The sequence below is a fragment of the Hevea brasiliensis genome, chromosome 13 (assembly GCF_030052815.1).
Source record: "Hevea brasiliensis isolate MT/VB/25A 57/8 chromosome 13, ASM3005281v1, whole genome shotgun sequence".
NCBI lineage: Eukaryota > Viridiplantae > Streptophyta > Magnoliopsida > Malpighiales > Euphorbiaceae > Hevea > Hevea brasiliensis.
Window position 1 is genome coordinate 10,095,842 of NC_079505.1, and position 19,785 is coordinate 10,115,626.

Consider the following 19,785-nt stretch of genomic DNA (forward strand, 5'->3'; position numbering starts at 1 on the left):
GAGCCCCAAGTCCTAGGTAATTGTCGTCTGTATCAAAAATTGTTGTAATCCTCCAATCTTTACAAACTGTTTCTTTAAAAGGGAAAGAAACAAAATATCTTTTATCTTTTATCCTACATATAATGCTAGAAATTTTAATTTCAGAAAGAAAAAATGTAATCAAGCTATAAATTTCAAAAACATGAAATAAAAATATTGCCAACGTGAAAATAAGAGGAAAAGAAAAAATCTCATTCACCTTTTTTTTTTTTTTAAGTAATCCCATTCTAACTTTTTGGAAAAGTACTTCTAAATTAAGTAGAACATTTTTATTAATAAACTCTATCGGTTCAAATTTATTTATGTATATATATTGTTTAGATCAGATAGCAATAGGTATATATATATAAAATTTAGCTTAAATTAGAGACTCGAATTTGAGAACTAATACAAAAGAAATGATATATTTTTTTAAATTAATTTTCAAAGTAACTAATATTTTAAATGTGCAGAATGACAATGTAGAATGAATGAAGGATGTTGGCACTGCTCAAAGACTTTCATTTGATAGTTGCAGCACTTATAGCAATAGTAACCTTTGCGGCAGCATTTGTTATGGATATAAAACATTTTTGGTTTTCATCCTGTGTAAAGATGGTACATGAATAGCTTATAAAGAGCTGTTAGTTGACAAAGATAATACAAGATAAATACAAGATAATTGTAACTATAAGATACAGCAAATATAACTTAAAATACAATCAGTTATAACAACGTGATAACAAGGAGATTTGTTATCTTAACACCCCCAGCGAGCTGAAGATGGCCGGGACAAGAGCTTGTCCCGATGATGACCGAAGGCCCAAAAGTTTTATCAAAATATCTGCCAGTTGATAAGCATTTGAAATAAATTTCACTTGAAGGGTTTTTTTATTTTTCTTCATACCATTAAAATCTGAGATCAAAATATCTAACCGTCCAACTCTATGCTAAGAAGAAACAAGACAAAAGCATAGAATTTATTTTATTTTTCTAAAAACTATATTATTAATAATAATAATTCATTAATATGTTGCTAATAAATTTTAATTTTTGTATGGGACGTCGTGGGTCCTTTCTTTTTTGGTTTTTTATAAGAAATTATTTTTATTAATAAGTAAAATCCTGACAAAAGAGGGTACAAACATTAATACAAAAGCATGACCAAAACAATTCAAATCCAAACTAAAGACAAATGACTACAGAATCACACAAAAACAATCAATGCATGCAGGATTAAGAGAAAGAAATTGTGGACAACTCAATCAAAGGACAGCAGATTGACAAATGTCATTGCAGATTTTGCGGATTTATAAATTATTTTGACTTAATTTTCTTTAGTGTCATGTAAATTAAAAATATTTATAAAATTAAATTTTCAAGATTAATTATTAAAAATTTTTAAAAAATATTTTAATATGAAATTATTTATAAAAATATTTTTATTTAAAAAGTTATTATAAAAAAGAATTTTTTAATAGATTAAAGTTGACATTAAATTTATAAATAATTTTTTTACTATTCTTTTAATAATTAATTCAATTAGAACATCGTACAAATGTTAGTAATAGTAGCAACTCCATAAGGTACCTCTGAGTCTAAAAAGCAACCTACACGAAATGGGTTGCAAGTTTTTTTTTTTTTTTTTTTTTGTCTTTATTCTCATTTCAAATTTTTTGTGTACTTGGCATTAGTCCAACAAATTACGGCATTGAACTGCGTATAAACTAGCCGCATTGTAGAATTACCCATGAGAGAAAGGCCATATATATATATATATATATATATATATATATATATATATATATATATATATATATATATATATATATATCTACTTTTTAGTCATTTCCCACTTAAATCAAGTCTTAATCAACATTCCCTTTTCCACATTATATATTCTCATTTTCTTATCTTGTGTTTTCTTATCTAGGCAGCTACACCACCAAATGGAAACTTGCACACACATTGATGCCGAGTTACTGAAAGCGGCAGAAGAAGGCACATTTGAACCATTCAAAGATTATCCAGAATCTCTCGATAGCCTACTTTCCCCAAATAAAAACACAATATTGCATATCCACCTTAGCACTCCAAGTGAAAGATCCTCCGAGTTTATAAAGGGGGTACTTAGCATTTGTCCGCCGCTGTTATGGAAGGTCAATGTCCACGGTGATACTCCGTTGCACATTGCAGCAAGGTACGGGCATGCTGATGCTGCAAAAGAGCTAATCGAGCAGGCAAAGGCTTAACCACGTGATGAAATAGATTTAGAGAGTGGAGAAGGGCCAAGAGAGAGGTAAACTGTAGCAGTGAGGGAGATGTTAAGGATGATAAATAAAAATAAAGAAACGGCCTTGCATGAGGCGGCGAGAAATAAAAGAAGTCTGGGTGTTGTGAAAGCAATAATGAGTAATGAAGATCCAAATGAGTTTAAATATTCTGCCAACTATCATGGGGAAACTCCGCTTTACCTAGCTGTTAAAAATAGAAATATGGAGATAGCTTTTGTACTATTAATTCATCCCGATTCAGAATGCCTGGCTTATGGCGGTCCCAATGGTAAAACGGCATTACATGAGGCAACAGTGCTGGACTTCGAAGATGACGACTTCACAAATAAAACAGTGCCGGACTTCGAAGATGACGACTTGACAATTAAAGGTAGATCAGTAAGCAGATCATAAACTTCCTATATACGCATATTGAGTGTGTTGTGTATTAGTGCAGGAAGTGAATTGCGAATATCTTTCTTTATAACTTTTTTTTTTTAAAATCTTATAACCGCAAATGATAGTAGCTGGAAATGGCGTTAAACAGCCATAAGCACCTAAACCCAGGACAAAGAAGCCAACTTAAAGAAGGAAAAAAATGTATTTATATATTTATTTTTGTATAAATAGACTTAGAGGATGTTAAACTTGGCTTATTACAGTTAGATTATAAACACGGTTTTTTATCAAAGGGGTGTAATAAAAAAAAAATTATACCAAAATAAGTGAGCTTGAATTTAATTATCAAAAGAGTGAATCACGATGAGGTAAAAGATGTAGGGATAGAACGCTAATTATAATAGCCTTTGTAGAGTCTGGACAGCGTCCAACATTTAAACTAGATAAAAACACTATTTATCTTTCACTTTAAATTTTTTAATTATTTTATTTTATATTTTAAATAAAATATAAATATTATTTTAATAAATAATATTATAATAATTAATATTATATGTTACAATATTTTTATTTATAAAATTTTTTTTATTTAAAATTAAATTATTTTAATAAATAAAAATTTATTTTAATAAATAAAATAATTAAAAAATTAAAGTAGAAACTGGACGCTACTATAAGTAGCGTATAGCTATCATTTTAAAATTTTTAATTATTTTATTTTATATTTTAAATAAAATATAAATATTATTTTAATAAATAATATTATAATAATTAACATTAAATATTATAATATTTTTATTTATATAAAATTATTTTTTATTTAAAATTAAATTATTTTAATTAAATAAATAAAATAATTAAAAATTTTAAAGTGCAGCTTCTACTTTAATTTTTTTAATTATTTTATTTATTAAAATAAATTTTTATTTAATTAAAATAATTTAATTTAATTTTAATTTCTAGAGAGGATTTATTCCAAGTGGAGAGAATGGTGCTAGAGTTATTATGGCTGTGTTATTTTTTTTTTTTCATGTGGAAAAATATGATGTGGAGCATTTTTTTGCTGAAGAAGCAAGTCAAATAGCAATGGAAGCATGCCAATATAAAAAAAAGAAGAAAAGTAGGAATTTTTTAATAATTTTGAGTAAAGTTGATTTTTGAACAGCAAATTTCACGCTCAACTGTGAGATTTTATTACAAAGTAAAGAATCAAGTCAACACAACACTTAATAGTTAATATAATAGGAAAATATATATTTAAATTTAATTTATTATAAATTTAAAATATAAATATATATGATTCATTATTTAATAAGTGAATTTTATTATATATTCTGTGTTTTAAATTCATGTAAACCTAATTTATGTAAAAAAAAATTCCAATATAATAATATATACCTAGAGTAACAGGCTCGTCCCAAGTACATATTATTATTATTATTATTATTATTATTATTATTATTATTATTATTATCTTTATCTTTATCTTAAAATGGTGGAATTAGTAGAGAATCATGCCAGTGGTATAGGTATTCGGATCTACAACACTTACAAAAGGAAGACTGCCTCTATGTATGTGATAATTGTTGTCTTACGTTGTTCTCTTTGGACTAGTAGTCTGTTTAGGGACACGATGCATCCTTTATAACTTGGACTTCGAGCTCCATCCATTTGCCATTACACTCATATTTTTGCCTACTTGAGAACCCCATTCAATAGCAAATATACAAATTTGGGACCTTTAAGCTTTTCAATTTTTCATGTGTGTATTATTAAGTTTCCATTCGCTAAAAATAACTTTTTAGCGGTAAGTTAATTATCTTTAACATTAAAAGATAAAACCTAGTTGCTAAGGAAAATTAATAATTTTCTTAATAATATTATCATAAATATTTGATAATATAAAAATATGTGTAATAGTATTTTCTATAATACTTTGATTTCAATTCAATTATTTTCTATTTTGTGTAATGATTAGATTTAACAATTCATTGTTATTAAAAAAATAAAATTTACTTTACAGATTATGAATTTACTACAGAAACACCCACATTTGATCATTACTTTTAATATCAAGTAATTAATAATAATTAAATTAATGTTATTAACTTTAATATTTAATATAGTTAAATTTTAAATTTTTATTAAAAAATAAAGATAAATCATTCATTATCAATTTCTCAATATTTTAAGAAAAACTTGATAATTAATTAAGATTTCGATATTAGTAATTATGAATTTGGTTTTATTGACTTTATTGCAGGGCTGAGGGAGCAACTGTGGCAGAAATCCTCATCGGGCATAAAAAATGACAAAGATGATGCTCAATCACAAATTGGTCAGTTTCTCATTATTAAAAAAAAAATACAGTTAAGGATTTTGATATTAGTAATTATGAATTTGGTATTTAAATATTTTTAATAATATTATCATAAATATTTAAAAATAAATTTAAATTTTTTATTTTTATTTAATTTAAATTAAGTGAATTTCAAAAAAATTTACTTATATATATATATATATATATATATATATATATATGATTTAAACTGAAATAATAGAGCGAATTAAAATAAAGGTAGCTAAAATTTTATGAACAAAAATTTTTAGAAGGATAGAATTTTAATTATAGGTTCAAAAAATAATTAGTGAAAAATCCTTTAATATACATGATGATATGAAATAATGTAAAAGTATTAAGTAAAAAAATATTATTAAAGATTTTGTATCTCTAAAATGAAAAATATAATTTACTAACATACCAGATAAATTAATTTTAATAGTTATATAAAAGTAAAGTTGAACATATTATTGCATGAATTTAATATTTTAAAAGCGGCTCTTAATATATCAAATTTTAAGTTTTTAATTACAATAACAATTCTGATAAAAATTAAATTTATAAATAAAAAATAAAGTAAAATAAAACTTCAAACTCAATTAAGATAAAATTATTAAGTTAAGAATTATCTAATACTAATAAATAATTTCATAATTACAAACGATAAGTTAAAATAAAATTTCAAACTTAGTTAAGATAAAATTATTAACTTAAGTACAATCTAATATCAATAAAAAATTTATAATTAGAAAAAAATAAGTTAAAAAAGAGATTTAAAAAAATTGTCATTTTTTATTATGCTAAATTTCAATAGTTTTTTGCTTATTACTTATTAATTGTACATTTTTTTTACACTAATGTTAGTTATAAACACATATTTCCTTTTTTTAAAAAAAAACAACTAGAATTTAGAAATTAACATGAAATTTATAAATATTTGTTAAATATTATTTAGTATAATAATTAAATTTATAAAAAAAATAAAATGAAATGAAATTTTAAATATTTTAATAATTGTAAAATTTAAATTTCTCTTATTTTTTAAATAAAATTATTATTAAAATATGCCATGTGTTAATTAATTGTGCATCTAAATGTCAAGTTTTTGTGAATCATTATTTTAGTCTTTATATAGATGTGTAATGGAGTTTTCTATAATTATTAAGATTTTAACTCAATTTATATCTATTTTATATGATGATTAGATTTTAAATAATAGTTATTAATAAAATGAGATTTTGATGCAGCGTGAAACTCAAATAGAAATACACTCTATGTAAGGGAGTGAAAAATAGAGAAAATTATCCATCATATTTATATTGATAACCATCTATCTTTCCAAATTACACACAAATAAGGGTATTTATAGTGTTTTTAGACTCCTAAACTTAATAGGAATGTGAAACTAAGTAGGGAGTTCTAAATAAAATAGGAAGAAATCCAAATTATAGATAAAGTAAGAAAACATTAATAAGTTCTAAATATAATAGAAAACTTTCTAATTCATTCTAATCTAATTTTTACAGCTGCTAGAAGTTTTCACAAGATGTCATAGGTGAATTAGGACTGTTGGAGATTAAAATTAATTAAAAAAAAAACGTTTCTTGCCCTATTGTCTAGTAATATCTCATAGCTGGGCGTGGGATTTGCTGTCCAAAAATCAACTTTACCCAAAATTATTAAAAATTCCTACTTTTCTCCCTTTTTACATTGGCATGCTTCCATTGTTGTTTAACTTGCTTATTCACCAAAAAATGCTCTGCATCATACTCTCCCACTTGAAAAAAAAAAAAATAATAAAGACTCATCCTTGAGTTGAAATAACTTGTGATGATCTAAAAACACAGCCATAACAACTCAGCACCATTCTTCTCCACCCGGAATAAATCCTCCCTTGAAATTTAAAGTGGAAGAGAAAGAGAATCTTCATTGGAGATGTGCACCATATAACTTTCAAGCATGGAATCAATAAAATTGACATGAACAAAGTGAAATTGAGGATCTTCATGTTTTGAGTTTCTTTGATCTCCATTGTTGTATCATGGATTGTTTTTCCTCGAGTACCATTGAAATTTCCATAGCATGATCTTCATTATTCCCCAAAACACATTCTTCAAGGTCTTCATCTTCAACCATAGCAAAAGAAAATTCAATTAAAGTTTCAGATTCCAATTCTTTAAAATTTGAATCTCTTTTTTTTGTTCTTCACTTTCTTGTTTCACAACCAAGAAAAGCTTTGGTTGGACCTCCTCTTGACAAAATTTTTGTTCGAATAAAATTTGCTCATAATTTAGAGGCAAAAATTCTTGTTCCAAAAAATACTTTATTATAAACCATGTACATACTAGCCCTTTCCCTTCTTGCTTCCTTTTAGATTTTAACCATTCCCACCAAGCAAAAGTACCACCTTTAAATCGACAAGCCGCTAATTGGGCTCGTTGTTCAGGTGCTATATCCACATGATTGAAGAATCTATCCACATTTGCAATCCAATCTAAAAATTCCTCGATATTGAGATTCCCATAGAAATTAGAAATATCAAAATAACCCACGCTTTTTCTCCTGTCACCACCATACCATTCATGCCTATTGAACTTGATTGGTTCATAGTCATCTTCCTCCTCTGAATCAATATGGTACACATATTGTCTACATGTAGAAATTGGTCAGTATATAGGGTCACCACAAGCTACATCTCTTGGCCTTCTTTTATCAATCCAATTCCAGTTTGTTTTAGTTCCTAAGGCACCAAGATGATCTATAATTGTTTTTTTTTTATTTCAATTAATTAGACTTAATTAGGAGTTAATTGGATTAATTAGGGGGTGAAAGATGTCCAACGTGGTGTTTTCCTTGCTCCTTAATGGCTTTATTAACAGTAAGGTATAATTGAACAAACATAAAAATATAAAGTTTAACAATTTTTTTTAATTTACAGTAAAATTATAAAAATTTTAAAAGTTGAGATTTTTTTTTTTCTTTTATAACTTTCCCTAACTTATTTGATTGCCATTTCGTTTTAAGTTATAAATTTCCTATTAGTGAAATCGGGTATGACACAATTACACTCACAGTAGCAACCAACATAAACGATTTAAATGCACTGTTCTTTCCTTAGGATTTTTTTTTTTTTTTTTTTGTGTTGAAAAAAAAAAAAACCCTTCATTCAACTAAGAAAAGCATCAGAACATAATGCAGTAGAAATAAATTTAAGAGGAACAGGATCCCGCTCTTAAAGACTAGACATAAAAAAAACTGTTATATAATTCTTGACTCAAATAATCCTAAAGTAATTCTGCCCCAAAATCTAATCTAATTATTAGAACTCAAGGTAGCTGCCTTTTTTGAGAGGAGATTTTTTTAAAGTAATGGGAGGTTTATTAAAATTTAAAAATTTTAAACTTGAGAATAAATATTTTTAAAATATGACTTTTCGAATTCTTGAAAATCTTCAAAACTTTCATTTTTCAACCAACCAAATTAATAGATTAATAAGATTTTTTTTTTTTAAAATCTCCAAATACCTTAAAAAACCTTTCTTTTCTCCATTACAAAGATAACTAAATATCTCCATTACAAAGTAAAGAATCAAGTCAACATAACACTTAATAATTAATATAATAAAAAAATTTTTATTTAAACTCGATTTATCATGATCCATGTAGACCCAATCTAGATAGAGTAACAGCCTCGTCCCAAATACTTATTATTATTATTATTATTATTATTATTGTTATTATTATTATTATCTTCTTAAAATGGTGGAATTAGTAGAGAATCATGCCAGTGGTATAGGTATTGGGATCTACAACACTTACAAAAAGAAAAGACTGCCTCTATATATGTGATAATTGTTGTCTTACGATGTTCTCTTTGGACTAGTAGTCTATTTAGGGACATGATGCATCCTTTATAACTTGGACTTCGAGCTCCATCCATTTGCCATTACACTCATATTTTTCCCTACTTGAGAACCCCATTCAATAGCAAATATACAAATTTAGGACCTTTAAGTACTGTGCGTCATTTGCCAACACCATGTTTAATAACTTCAGCTTTTAGAGCTGCTTCTGCTTTTCATTTCCGTTTGGTGCACCCATTAAGAGTAGCACAAATAACGGATCCGATTCTCAAGAATCTGCGTCTCAAGCTCACTGCTAGTGCACCTTATTCGCCATAGTCAAAATGGTTGGCTGACGGATATTGTTTTAGGTTGGGTTGTGGTCTCTCCTTCAAGCCCTCTGTGTTGATCATGAAACCTCACTCCTAATTGCCAACCAAGATAGAGTATGATGAAGGATGGAATTTAGGTGGGTCACCGATTATGGTGGTCTGAATCGGCCGGAGCAGGATTAGTCTTCTCTTTCCCTTTCCCTATTACTCATTCCTATAGCTAATGGATTTTGACTTCCAACAAAATTCCAGAATCCTCTTGGTGCCTCTTTCTTTATTTAATGGGTCAAAGAAGACCATGTCTCTAGAACTTTCTACTTTTAATTCAGGAATGTGGGTGTTACAAATTGAATGAATTTTTTATTTTAAGCTTTTGAATTTTTCATGTTTTGTCCTTTGAGCCTGCAAAATTACTTACTTTTGGGTGTATTATTAAGTTTCCATCCGCTAAAAGTAACTTTTTAGCGGTAAGTTAATTATCTTTAACATTAAAAGATAATACCTAGTTGCTAAGGAAAATTAATAATTTTCTGAATAATATTATCATAAATATTTGATAATATAAAAATATGTGTAATAGTTTTTTCTATAATACTTCGATTTCAATTCAATTATTTTCTATTTTGTGTAATGATTAGATTTAACAATTCATTGTTATTAATAAAATAAAATTTACTTTACAGATTATGAATTTACTACAGAAACACCCACATTTGATCATTACTTTTAATATCAAGTATTTAATAATACTTAAATTAATGTTATTAACTTTAATATTTAATAAAGTTAAAATTTTAAATTTTTATTAAAAAAAATAAAGAGAAATCATTCATTATCAATTTCTCAATATTTTAAGAAAAACTTGATAATTAATTAAGATTTTGATATTAGTAATTATGAATTTGGTTTTATTGACTTTATTTCAGGGCCGAAGGAGCAACTATGGAAGAAATTCAAATCCTCATTGTGCATAAAAAATAACAAAGATGACGCTCAATCACAAATTGGTCAGTTTCTCATTATTAAAAAAAAAAAAATAAAAAAAATATATATATATATATATATATATATATATATATATATATATATATATATATATAATACAGTTAAGGATTTTGATATTAGTAATTATGAATTTGGTTTTATTGGCTTTATTTCAGGGTCGAAGGAGCAATTATGGAAGAAATTCAAATCCTCATTGTGCATAAAAAATGACAAAGATGACGCTCAATCACAAATTGGTCAGTTTCTCATTATTATATATATATATATATATATATATATATATATATATATATATATAATACAGTTAAGGATTTTGATATTAGTAATTATGAATTTGGTATTTAAATTTTTTTAATAATATTATTATAAATATTTAAAAATAAATTTAATTTTTTTATTTTTATTTAATTTAAATTAAGTGAATTTCAACCATTTATTTTTTTCTATGTATTGACAAAAAAGTTTAGTTTTATATATATATATATATATATATATATATATTAGTGTTTGATTTAAACTGACATAATAGAACGAATTAAAATAAAGGTAGCTAAAATTTTATGAACAAAAATTTTAGAAGGATAGAATTTTAATTATTGGTTAAAAAATAATTAGTGAAAAATCTTTTAATATACATGATGATATGAAATAATATAAAAGTATTAAGTAAAAAAAAATTATTAAAGATTTTGTATCTCTAAAATGAAAAATATAATTTACTAACATACCAGATAAATTAATTTTAATAGTTATATAAAAGTAAAGTTGAACATATTATTACATGAATTTAATATTTTAAAAGCGGCTCTTAATATATCAAATTTTTAGTTTTTAATTGCAATAATAGGTCAAATAAAAATTATATTTATAGTTAAAAAAGAAAGTAAAGAAAAACATCAAACTCAAATAAGATAAAATTATTAAGTTAAGAACTATCTAACACTAATAAATAAATTCATAATTAAAAAAGATAAGTTAAAATAAAATTTCAAACTTAGTTAAGATAAAATTATTATGTTAAGTACTATCTAATATCAATAAAAAATTTATAATTAAAAAAATAAGTTAAAAAAGAGATTTAAAAAAATTGTCATTTCTTATTATGCTAATGTCAATTAGTGGAAGATATAAAGTTCAAATTTTGATTAATAGTTTTTGGCTTATTACTTATTAATTGTACATTTTTTTTACATTAATGTTAGTTATAAACACATATTTCCTTTTTTTTTTTTAAAAAAACTAAAATTTAGAAATTAACATGTGATTTGTATATATTCAAAATTATTTTAAACTATATATATATATATTGAGGATCTTCATGTTTTGAGTTTCTTTGATCTCCATTGTTGTATCATGGATTGTTTTTCCTCGGGTACCATTGAAATTTCCATAGCATGATCTTCATTATTCCCCAAAACACATTCTTCAAGGTCTTCATCTTCAACCATAGCAAAAGAAAATTCAATTAAAGTTTCAGATTCCAATTCTTCAAATTTAGGATCATCCACTTTAAGTTGCATTGTTGAATTTTGAATCTCTTTTTGTTCTTCACTTTCTTGTTTCACAACCAAGAAAAGCTTTGGTTGGACCTCATCTTGACAAAATTTTTGTTAGAATAAAATTTGCTCATAATTTAGAGGCAAAAATTCTTGTTCCAACGAATACTTTATTATAAACCATGTACATACTAGCCTTTTCCCTTCTTGCTTCCTTTTAGATTGTAACCATTCCCACCAAGCAAAAGTACCACCTTTCAACCGACAAGCTGCCAATTGGGCTCGTTGTTCAGGTGCTATATCCACATGATCGAAGAATCTATTTACATTTGCAATCCAATCTAAAAATTCCTCAATATTGAGATTCCCATGGAAATTAGAAATATCAAGATAACCCACGCTTTTTCTCCTGTCACCACCATACCATTCATGCCTATTGAACTTGATTGGTTCATAGTCATCTTCCTCCTCTGAATCATTATGGTAGACATATTGTCTACATGTAGAAATTGGTCAATATATAGGGTCACCACGAGCTACACCATCTCTTGGCCTTCTTTTGTCAACCCAATTCTAGTTTGTTTTAGTTCCTAAAGCACCAAGATGATCTATAATTTCTTCGAGGTGTCTCTCAATACGCTCAAATCTGAGATACATTTGTCACTCTAGACGTCGCTTCTATCGTTGCATCATTTTGTCCCTATGGTAAAGAGCTCTAGTTTCTCGATCACCGTCGTAAGAACCACTATAATCATCACCTCCATCAAGGTAAGCCATCTCAATTGGGGCGATTTCTCTACTTTAATACCATTTGATATAGCGTGAAATTCAAATAGAAACACACTCTATGCACAAGAGTAAAAAATAGATAAATTAATTTATAGTATTTTTATTGATAACCATCTATCTCTCCAAATTACATGTAAATAAGTGTATTTATAGTGTTTTTAGACTCTTAAACCTAATAAGAATATGAAACTTAATAGGAAATTTAGATTAACTAAAATAAAATAGAAAATCCTAAATAAAATAGGAAGAAATCTAAATTCTAGACAAAGTAGGAAAATATTAATATGTACTAAATAGAATAGAAAACTTCCTAATTAATTCTAATTTAATTTTTACAGTTGCTGGAAGTCTTCACAAGATGTCCTAGGTGAATTAGAATTATTGGAGATTAAAATTAATTAAAAAATTTTTTTTCCCTTGTTGTCTAGAAAATCTCACAACTAGGCGTGGGAAATCCCACAGCTGGGCGTAAGATTTATTGCCCAATTATCAACTTTGCCCAAACTTACTAAAAATTGCTACTTTTCCCATTTTCACACCGGCATGCTTCCATTGTTATTTGGCTTACTTCTTCACCTAAAAATGCTCAGCATCAGATTTACTGTAGAAACACCCACATTTGATTATAACTTTTAATATCAAGTATTTAATATATAATACTAAGGTTTCGTTTGTTTCATGGAAAATATTTTTTTAAAAAATATGTTTTTGCATTTTTTGGCTTTTAGACATTTAAAAAAATTAGTCAACAGAAAATATTTTTCTCATAAAAAAGAAGTCATTTTTAAGAAAAATAAATTTCATTTTTCAAAAGAAGCAGTCATTTTCTATTTTCTAAACTTTGATGATCATATTAAAATGTGAACACACTTATATATATATATATATATATATATATATATATATATATATATATTATTAATTTAACATTGCAACTAAATAATGGACAATATTTTCCTAAAAAATATTTTTTGAGAATATCATACACAAATTATTTTCCCTGAAACAATCAGAGTTTAAAATTAATGTTATTAACTTTAATATTTAATATATGGTGAAAATTTTAAATTTTAAAAAAATAAAGAGGTATCATTCATTATCAATTTCTCAATATTTTAAGAAAAACTTGATAATTAATTAAGATTTTGATATTAGTAATTATGAATTTGGTTTTATTGACTTTATTTCAGGGCCGAATTCAGAGCCGAAGGAGCAACTATGGAAGAAATTCAAATCCTCATTGGGCAAAGAAAATGACAAAGATGACGCTCAATCACAAATTGGTCAGTTTCTCATTATTAAAATATATATATATATATATATATATATATATATATATATATATATATATATATATATATAATACAGTTAAGGATTTTGATATTAGTAATTATGAATTTGGTCTTTAAATTTTTTTTAATAATATTATTATAAATATTTAAAAATAAATTAAAATTTTCTATTTTTATTTAATTTAAATTAAGTGAATTTCAAAAAAATTTAGTTATATATATATATATATATATATATATATATATATATATATATATATATATATATATATATTAGTATTTGATTTAAACTGAAATAATAGAACGAATTAAAATAAAGGTAGCTAAAATTTTATGAACAAAATTTTTTAGAAGGATAGAATTTTAATTATAGGTTCAAAAAATAATTAGTGAAAAATCCTTTAATATACATGATGATATGAAATAATGTAAAAGTATTAAGTAAAAAAAAATTTATTAAAGATTTTGTATCTCTAAAATGAAAAATATAATTTACTAACATACCAGATAAATTAATTTTAATAGTTATATAAAAGTAAAGTTGAACATATTATTACATGAATTTAATATTTTAAAAGCGGCTCTTAATATATCAAATTTTAAGTTTTTAATTACAATAATAATTCTGATAAAAATTAAATTTATAACTAAAAAATAAAGTAAAATAAAACTTCAAACTCAATTAAGTTAAAATTATTAAGTTAAGAATTATCTAATACTAATAAATAAATTCATAATTAAAAAAGATAAGTTAAAATAAAATTTCAAACTTAGTTAACATAAAATTATAATGTTAAGTACTATCTAATATCAATAAAAAATTTATAATTAGAAAAAAATAAGTTAAAAAAGAGATTTAAAAAAATTGTCATTTCTTATTATGCTAATGTCAATTAGTGGAAGATATAAAGTTCAAATTTTGATTAATAGTTTTTGGCTTATTACTTATTAATTGTACATTTTTTTAAATTAATGTTAGTTATAAACACATATTTCCTTTTTTTTTTTTTAAAAAAAACTAAAATTTAGAAATTAACATGTGATTTGTATATATTCAAAATTTTTTTAAACTATATATATATATATATATATATATATATATATATATATATATATATATATATATATATTCAAGTGTTAAGAATTGCAAGGCATTCATATTTTTATTTTTGACAAAGTGTTTGTGTTTGATGTTATATTAACACGTATTTTATTTGTATTTGTACATATTTAAAAAATATCATAATTTAAAATTTTTTTAAATATGTAATAAATATTATTTTTATTCATATTAATTATATCTTATATGTACTATTTAAAAAATAAAATGCTAGTTTATTTTAAAAAATGTATAATTCTTCAATTTTAATATATGTATATATATAAATTGAAATTATATTATCTAGTTTTATTTTATATTTAAATTTAAATAATTATATATTTAAAGATAAAATTATTAAGTTAAGTATTATCTAATTTCAATAAATATATCTATAATTATAAAAAAATAAATTAAAATGAATTTTTTAATATCGTTTTGTCAAATAATATGATATAAGTATGAAATATTGGTCAATGGCTTTTTTAGTCTTCAGCATATATATATATATATATATATATATATATATATATATATATATATATATATATATTAGTTAGTACAATAATTAAATTTGTGAAGAAAATAAAATAAAATGAAATTTTTAATATTTGTAAAATTTAAATATCTTTTATTTTTTAAATAAAATTGTTATTAAAATATGCCTATGTGTCAATTAACTGTGCATCTAAATGTCAAATTTTTGTTTAGTCTTTATATAGACGTGTAATGGAGTTTTCTATAATTATTATGATTTTAACTCAATTTATATCTATTTTATATGATGATTAGATTTTAAATAATAATTATTAATAACATGAGATTTTGACGCAGCGTGAAGCTCAACTAGAAATATACTCTATGTACAAGAGTGAAAAATAAAGAAAATTATCCATCTTATTTATATTGATAACCATCTATCTTCCCAAATTACATATAAATAAGGGTATTTCTAGTGTTTTTAGACTCCTAAACCTAACAGGAATATGAAACTAAGTATGTGACACTCCATACCCGTCTACTGTATAGTCTAGCAAGAAGTGCCACATTCAATGCTGGAGCACCTTATCTTGTTTTATCATATCTATTGTAAATTTTTGATGTCATTTAAAATATGTATTTTGTGTGTAGATTTTTTTTTAATATCTTATTTCTATGGAGACCCGGACAGAGCCTCCCTTGTTTTATTAGCATCTGGCGGGTTTCACTAAACATCTGTTAACAAGTCCATATTCATTTCACACATTTCCACATCATATTCTCTTGCATCATATCATTTACAATTATATATGAGATCTAAAAATGAAGTATCATCTATTGCATTCATATAGAAATTCATAGATAATAAATTACAAGTTTTCATTTCAATCTCAAAGTTTAATTACAAGTCCAAAATGAAATACATCACGACTAGACATAATGAACTAAAATACTAGTCTATACATAGGCCCTACCAAAATATAAAAGACCGGTGAGGTGACTCTAGACAGTGGCAGATCTGGTCAGAGCTCTGTCAGTGCACTACTGGTGCTGCTGCTGCGGCTGCTGTGGCTGATGGGACTGATCTCTAGTACCTACGCGATGGAAAATCAACGCGCTAAGCATAACGCTTAGTGGTACATAATTTATAATAACAATAATTTAACAATTGAAATAATATCCGCAAATCATAATTTATGGGTCTTTTACATTTTTATTGCTCTTTAGAAGCAATTAACATTATCGAGATCTTTTATGATTACTTATTATATTTTAAGTTTTAATAAATTTTTATTAGTGCCTAAGAAACCTATAACAAATTATAAAAGTTGGATGCATGGGTGTATACTAGTTAGATAGTTATATGTCTATCCAGTATACGTCTGTCAGGCACGAGGCCAGCTGTCGGGCACGAGACCTGCTGTCAGGCTTGTAAAGTCAGAAATAAAGTAGGCACAATGGCCAGTAAGTAGGCATATAGCCTGTAGAACAATCATACCAGACATATTTTGTCAGTTCATGATTTTCTTGGTAGGCAGTACTGCTATCTGTAGTCCCTAATTGATATACTAATTTATCCAAACTAAATAAATAAGTCTAGGTATACTATGGGCAATTAAACATTTTTAATTATTTTAGCACTATTCACTATTACTATTTTCTGGTACTGTTCGGTGGTACCATTAATTTCATATTAATAGGACATTAGTCCCAATTTACATATTCATATCATTTTTAATATTTAATTAGTCTTATGAGTATTTTAATTATCATATATAGCATTTTTCCCATGAACCTTTCTTTAGGTTCATTTTGATGTGTTATCTTTATCTAGGAATTTGACTAGGTTAGGATATCTATTTGGTCACACTTCCTTCATAACAATTGCTCCTCTATGTTTAAACTTAAATTTCAGTTTTTGAATAACTGAATTTGGGGTTATAGAACTCAAGTTATGGTCAAAATACCATAACTGGTCCCTTTGCCTCTAAGATGTCCAGAATTTACAATTCCTGGTCAATAAACTTTGACCAATCATTTGATCATTTTATGGTCATTTTTAGACTTAGGTTCCTTCACAAGATATGTTCCTCTATGTCTTAGGGACTCCTAGGTACAATTTCATAATTTTTCAAGCTTGGTATAGTGAGTTATAGTCAATGTATAAAGGCAATAACCAAACTTCAGGGCATTATGTTTAACCCTCTTTTTAGGGTCTTTACACTTAGAATTTAGCAAAGGTGTCTGAATCAATGTTGTAGCCTTAAATATCATGTTTCCAGAGATCATATTGGCACATCTCAAATGGAATTTCCTAGTGGGGGTTATGGTCAAATGAACACACGGGTATCAAATGGCATTCTGGGTTCAACTTAACATTTTCTAGATTTCAATTCCTAACTTTGGCTAATATTTTCCCTAGGATGCAATGGTTTCTAGAGCTTGGTCAAAACATAAAAATTGTTGTGCTATGTCTTATAAAACTTTTGGCACTAGTTTCACTCAATTTGCAGCTTTGGAGACCAAGTTATGATATTTTTGCCAAAATTGGTCAAGCATACCAAAGGAACAGTGTTTTGGTCAATTTCTTGGTTGACAGTTTTAGTGACCCAAATTATGCGAACAATTTGACTTGGTTAAAGGCAAAACTGGGTCAAGTGGTCTTCATAAAAAGTGTAGCTCTATGTCTAAGCTTTCCATTGATGTAAAGTTTAGGTCATTTGGACTAGTATAGAGAGAGTTATGACCAAATGAACACATACTATTCATTTGGTCATTTTCTGGGTTTCAGTGTTTGGTCATCCGGGTTTGGTCATCCGAGTTTGGTCATGATTTTGGCAAAATTTGGGCATAGTGTCTACATGAAAAATGGGCTATTTTGAGTCTATTTTCACCTTCAATTGGCCTCATACCAATTGGAGTCACACATTTTCAGTTATGAGTCAATAAACCCACTAGACTCATTGAGTCCAAACCTGCAGAAAATTAAACACTCCCAATATCTCAATTCCTTCAACTTCTTTACTTCAATTTGCATGCTATACACTTCTATAAGCAACAATCTCAACTCAATAGGTCAATTTCAACATTTACACCAAGTCCTCAAGCATTTACACAAACCCTAGTTTTAAAAGTTTTAAATTTTCACAAACACTACACAATCAAACACCCAAACATTTCAACTTATCACACATTCTCATGGAACCATTTTTCATCACTTAAAAGCAACAAACTTCAAGTTTCATGGCTGCCAAAAATTCAAGGGTTCTTTCCTCAAGATTTTCTTTTTATTTCATGCACATTTTCACTTGATTTAGCATGATACTCATGCTTAAAGAAGATATTAAAAGTTTAAAGCACTAACCTTTGTGGTGACCCAACTTCAAGCTTCCTAAACTTCAACTTTTCTCCTCTGTATGGGTATCTATAGCTTCCTTAGGGTGTGGGGAGTATTTTTTTTGTGAAGTGGGCTATGGGTTTTGGGTGGATTAAGCTTGAGAAATCAAGCTTGGAAGCTTGACATCAATGGAGGAAAGAAGGAGCAAAGGTGCCGGTTCTAAGGGGGAAAGAGAGAGAGAAGAAATGGAGGAAGAAGATGGAAGTGGGTGGGAGTTTGTCCTCTAGTGCCTATTTATAATTTTTTTAATTTTTGTACTTTAAATTTTTGAATTTTCCTAAGCTTTTTCTTTTCTTTTCCTTTCTTTTCTTTTCTTTTCTTTTCTTTTCTCATTTTCCTAATATATTTTATAAATTTTAATTAATGTTAATTATTTTATTCTCTAAATTTTTATTTTAACATTTAGGTCAAAATTTACCTCTGCGAGTGCAATGACCAAAATGACATTCATAATGCATATCGGGTCATTTTTATTATTTTTGTACCAATTTATGAATCCTCTAAACTTATATTTATTTTTCTCTAAATTTTTCCTATATTTTCTTAACATTTATTTCTTTAATTCATGCCTCCTCACTATAGTTTAGGTGTAGTTCTAGACATTTTTTACTGTCCGAATAGACATGAGTAGTCGAAATAGTAAAATGTACGGACTACCTATGGTGAGGGCGTTACAATTCTTCCCCTCTAATAGAAATTTCGTCCTCAAAATTTACCTAATGTGAAGAGCTGAGAGAACTGCTGCCTCATCGTCTCCTCACTTTCCCATGTCGCTTCTTCCGTGTTGTGGTGTCTCCACAAGACTTTCACTAGTGGGATCCTCTTAATTCTGAGTTCTTTCACTTCCCGTGCCAAGATTCTGACTGGTTTTTCTTCATATGTCAAATCAAGTTGCACAATTATCTCCTTTGCTGAAATGACATGTGAAGGATCTGATCTGTATCTCCTGAGCATCGACACATGGAATACACTGTGGATCTTGTCCAGCTCAGGTGGTAAGGCTAGCCTGTAGGCTACTGGACC

The 19,785-nt window shown here is 26.2% G+C and overlaps 1 protein-coding gene across 4 annotated transcripts in view; it reads left to right on the plus strand.

Annotated features, from left to right (window-relative positions):
- The first annotated feature begins 1,875 nt into the window (after positions 1-1,875).
- Positions 1,876-19,785, plus strand: part of LOC110648867 (protein ACCELERATED CELL DEATH 6) — a 47,734-nt gene continuing 29,824 nt past the window's right edge. The window contains exons 1-5 of one of the 4 annotated variants that reach the window (XM_058131778.1): positions 1,876-2,682; positions 4,954-5,028; positions 10,131-10,211; positions 10,365-10,445; positions 13,685-13,777. In XM_058131778.1, coding sequence (XP_057987761.1) covers positions 2,340-2,682; positions 4,954-5,028; positions 10,131-10,211; positions 10,365-10,445; positions 13,685-13,777 — 673 coding nt within the window. In that variant the 5' untranslated portion in view covers positions 1,876-2,339. The remainder of the gene's footprint in view (positions 2,683-4,953; positions 5,029-10,130; positions 10,212-10,364; positions 10,446-13,684; positions 13,778-19,785) is intronic. The other 3 variants (XM_058131775.1, XM_058131776.1, XM_058131777.1) reach the window with 3 other exon arrangements.